The sequence below is a fragment of the Phalangium opilio genome, unplaced genomic scaffold (assembly GCF_054372755.1).
Source record: "Phalangium opilio isolate 3A_F unplaced genomic scaffold, DU_Popi_V2 ptg000098l_1, whole genome shotgun sequence".
Taxonomy (NCBI): domain Eukaryota; kingdom Metazoa; phylum Arthropoda; class Arachnida; order Opiliones; family Phalangiidae; genus Phalangium; species Phalangium opilio.
The window spans coordinates 3,601,792-3,605,808 of record NW_028324201.1 but is presented as its reverse complement, the minus strand read 5'-3'; the positions used below and the strand labels follow the sequence as shown (position 1 = coordinate 3,605,808).

At 35.8% G+C, this 4,017-nt stretch overlaps 1 protein-coding gene across 1 annotated transcript; it reads right to left on the bottom strand.

Moving 5' to 3' along the window:
* Positions 1-1,078: 1,078 nt before the first annotated feature.
* LOC149634515 (uncharacterized) lies at positions 1,079-3,282 on the bottom strand. The gene is made up of 3 exons (XM_089851008.1): positions 2,957-3,282; positions 2,717-2,886; positions 1,079-2,655 (listed from the first exon to the last, which is right to left on the bottom strand). The coding sequence occupies exons 1-3, from the start codon at positions 3,165-3,167 to the stop codon at positions 1,126-1,128; spliced, it is 1,911 nt and encodes a 636-aa protein (XP_089707134.1). The 5' UTR covers positions 3,168-3,282; the 3' UTR covers positions 1,079-1,125.
* Between the last annotated feature and the right edge of the window lie 735 nt (positions 3,283-4,017).

The following is a 4,017-nucleotide window of genomic DNA, read 5'->3' as shown; positions in this document are numbered from 1 at the left end:
AAACTATATGTTACCCTGGTTCAAAACCTTTTGATAATGAAGCAACAAGGTGGGGCAGAAAACATGAACATACAATGAAAAAAATCTACTTAAAAGCTAGTATGGAACATCATGACAATTTTAAGTTGGAAGAATCTGGTTTGTTTTTAAACTCTCTCTATCCACACCTTGGGGCTTCACCAGACGGCATTGTTGAATGTAACTGTTGTGGAAGAGGAGTTTTAGAAATAAAGTGTCCTTATTCGATAAGATACAAATCTGTCAAAGATGTAAACACGAAATTTTGCCTGGAAAATACTCCGAATGGTCTTAAATTAAAAGAAGATCATGACTATTTCTACCAGATACAGGCACAGATGTTTTTGTCGGAAAGGCTATATTGCGATTTCTGCGTCTGGACCACAGTGGATTTTCACATTGAACGCATATTTCAGGATAAGAAGTTATGGGAAAATGCAACAATTAAAACAGAGCAATTATTTAGAACCGCGATATTGCCTGAACTTCTCAGTCGATATTTTACGTCTGAAGTAGTGGAAGAGAATAAACGTCCAAAGCTGAACTCAAATGGTCCGCATACTTCAAAATCGGTTGAAGTATCTGACAACATGTCAACACCAGCTTCTGTAAAAAACATTCTTTCCCCATCAAAAACCAAGAATAAAGGCCCTAATATATGTGAAGATATTGAAAGGTGGTGTTATTGCAATAAAGAAGAGAAAGGGCAAATGATTTTGTGTGAATTTGAAAATTGTGTAATTAAATGGTTTCACATTAAATGTTTGAAAATCAGGCAAATTCCGAAAAGAAAATGGTTCTGCCCCGACTGCAGAAAAATCGTTCGCGCTGAGAAATGTAAAACGAAGGTCACTCGATCAAAGAAAGCCAAAAGCACTTAAATGTTAATTTAAAATTAATTTTTCGGCCAAGTCAAAACAATTTTAAATTTTTTGTTTACAACTTCAAGTCAATTTTTAATTTTTGGGCCAAGTCCAGTCAATTTTTAATTTTTGTTTACTACTTCAAGTCAATTTTTCATTTTTGGGCCAAGTCAAGTCAATTTTTAATTTTTTGTTTACTATTTATTGTTGATTAAATACATTTCGTTTAACAATTTAATTTTTTTTATTCCATTGGAACCACTGGGGATGTTAAGTTAGTTAATCCACAACCGACAATGAAAATTTTATCTATTGTAGCTATCAATTCGTCTTCAGGTGCCTCGTGCAGAAGCTCAATAGGCACTTTCGAATGTAGAATTTCAAATTTTTGACGCAGCAAACCAATAACACGTTCAACATGAATTCTAACATTAGCTATTCGTCTGGTATCCTCAACTTCTTTTGGGTCTAACTGAGCCTTTCCTTTTGTAAAAGCAGGTAATTTAATAGAGGCATAAAACATGCTAACAGAATCGGCAATGTCAAAACCACGATCTGCTAGAACTAAATCGCCTGGTAAAAGTTTGTTTAAAAAACCGCTGTTTTCTGTTAAGTATTTATCACTAACACGCCCACCCCACCCTTTGGATACAAAACTAATTGTCCCTTGCGGCGTAACAGCAATTAAATATTTAATTGTATTATTATGCTTATAATTAGACCAAGTTTCAGCCTTGCTCAAAACATTTGAAGGCTTTTCAGTGAATATTTCAAAGCAATCTATAATTGCGGCCACTTTTTTAGCAAAATTTTCCTGAAAGCACTTTGGCATAGTAGCTTGAAGCACTTCCCTTTCTGGCCAAACAATTGTCTTTTTAAAGAGTTTATATAATACGTTCAAAGTGTTGTAAAAAATTCTCCCAACAGTTCTGTCTGAAATATTGAACATAAAAGCCAAACCTACATTTTTCAAAGAAAGCCTCATTTTCATAAGAGTTAAAATTAATTGTTGGAAGTGATCAAGTTTTGAATTATTAAACAAAAATGGTTTAATTTTCTTTAAAATGGCATTAACGGTTCCCAAATTTTCAAGGCCGGTAAAGTATAGAACTTTCTCATCACTGTCACTGAAATAAGCTTCGGTGTAGTTTAAACTTGCCAATTCTGTTTGCAAAGAAGTTATTTTAGATTGTAATTTCTCAATTTCTGATAAGTAAGTGTTTATTTGTTCATTAGCTTTCTTCAGATTATTATCGATTTCTTTAAACGAATTTCGGGATTTTTCTAAATCATACTCGACTAATTCTAGCTCAAATTTTTCAACCATTCTAAATAAAGTTTGAGTTTCTTGGTTTATATTATCCCCAAGCTCAGCTGGAACCACTTGAATTTCGATTTCCACCATTGCAGCTACATGCTGTGTGCAACTATCGACTTTGATTCCACCAACTTGACATTCAGAATCAGACACTTCAAAACTGGTTTGAGTCTCCTTGCATTGAAAAGCCCTAACTTGTGTTTGTGTACTAGCATCAACCAATACTAGTGTATCCAACATTGGAGTTACTTCGAAATTGGGGTATGAGTGGTCTACTTCGAAGCTTGTCATATTTTCGTTTATAAGCCCCTTGTGTGCTCCGAAAACATGATTAGAGGATGCTTCTTGGCCCGACGTAGAACTATGTGCAATTTCAGCAACACTAACTTGGCAAATGGTTTGTGTTATTTCAGCTTCCTGCATTTTAATTGCCGATTCAAAAGTGATATCCTTTCCCTAGTAGAAATAACTTCATTATCAACTGAATTCCATTATGAAAAATAATAGCATTTAGTACATCTTTCAGCCTTTTCGTGTTTGTAACATTTCTATGCATCGCACGGTTTTTCTTACGCTTGTATCTTTCAAGAGATTCTGTTAGTAAATATTTGCTAGCATCACACCCATTTAAGTTTTTATTTGGAATCCAGTCTGGATTCGTTTCATCATATAGCTGGGAAGGTGCTCCTAAATTAAACATTTTAATGAATTACCCACATAATATTAATTAGATTCAAATTAGACAAAGTTTTCAAACCAGAGAGGAAATGTTTAGCACAAACTCTTGAATGTTTCGATATAGAATCGGGTCCAAGGCTTAGCTTTTTCAGCCACAGATGACGCCGTTTCAAGGATAATTCTTTGGTTTTTTCACCTTGGTTAGTTATCACACATGGTATGCAGAAGAAACTTAGTTTCTCTTTCGTGCTAATACTCTTACAACTTTTTAAACAACACGTCCTAACCATTTTAACGCGAGTAACTCGGATTCCTCCCCAGTTAACAAATAGCTCCGCTCCACAATTATGGTGGACATCGTAAAGGATAAAAATGTAAAATAAAATCTACTAGATGGCACTTCGATTCGCCCCGCGATATTTAATTTTCAAAAATTATGACGTCACGACCGAGCTTGTGCTGACTCCCTATACTGAAACGATAATTCCACTTCCCAAACACAATGTATTAACAAATTTACAAGTGTTTTTTGCTATAGTTGTTTTATATAATAACAGAAGTGAGATGAGACTAGAATTACTGAGCTAACCAAATTCTTCACTCGGCGAAAGTGAATATTCTAACGGTTGGCCCTCTAGTGACGGTTTCAGAATTTCCCCTCCAAAACGTGAGAGGCTCGTGGCGGTAGACGGCCGAACTAGATTCAAGCACCCGCGTCCGTGTTTCGCCGCTTTAGGTTGAGGGGAAGGGGGTAAGAAATGTTTTTGGAATTCGACCAATTTTTTTCTCTCTAGTCTTAGCGCGTGGGAAGCGGCATAAAATCCTCAAATTTGTTCACTAATGCCAGGATCTATTACCAATGCTAGAGCCCTTCACTTCTAGTCTCATCTCACTTCTGGTAATAATCAGTGTCGGAACAGGAAAATATGGTCTCGCTGAATTGGTCTCGCCGATTTGGTCGCGGGACTAATTGGTCTTACCGATTTTGTCGCGGGACCATTTGGTCTCGTGATTATTTGGTCTCGAGACTTATTGGTCTCGGTACTATTTGGTCTCGTGATTTTATGGTCTTGGGACTATTTGGTATCGTGATTATTTGGTATCGTGATTATTTGGTATCGTGATTATTTGGTATCGTGA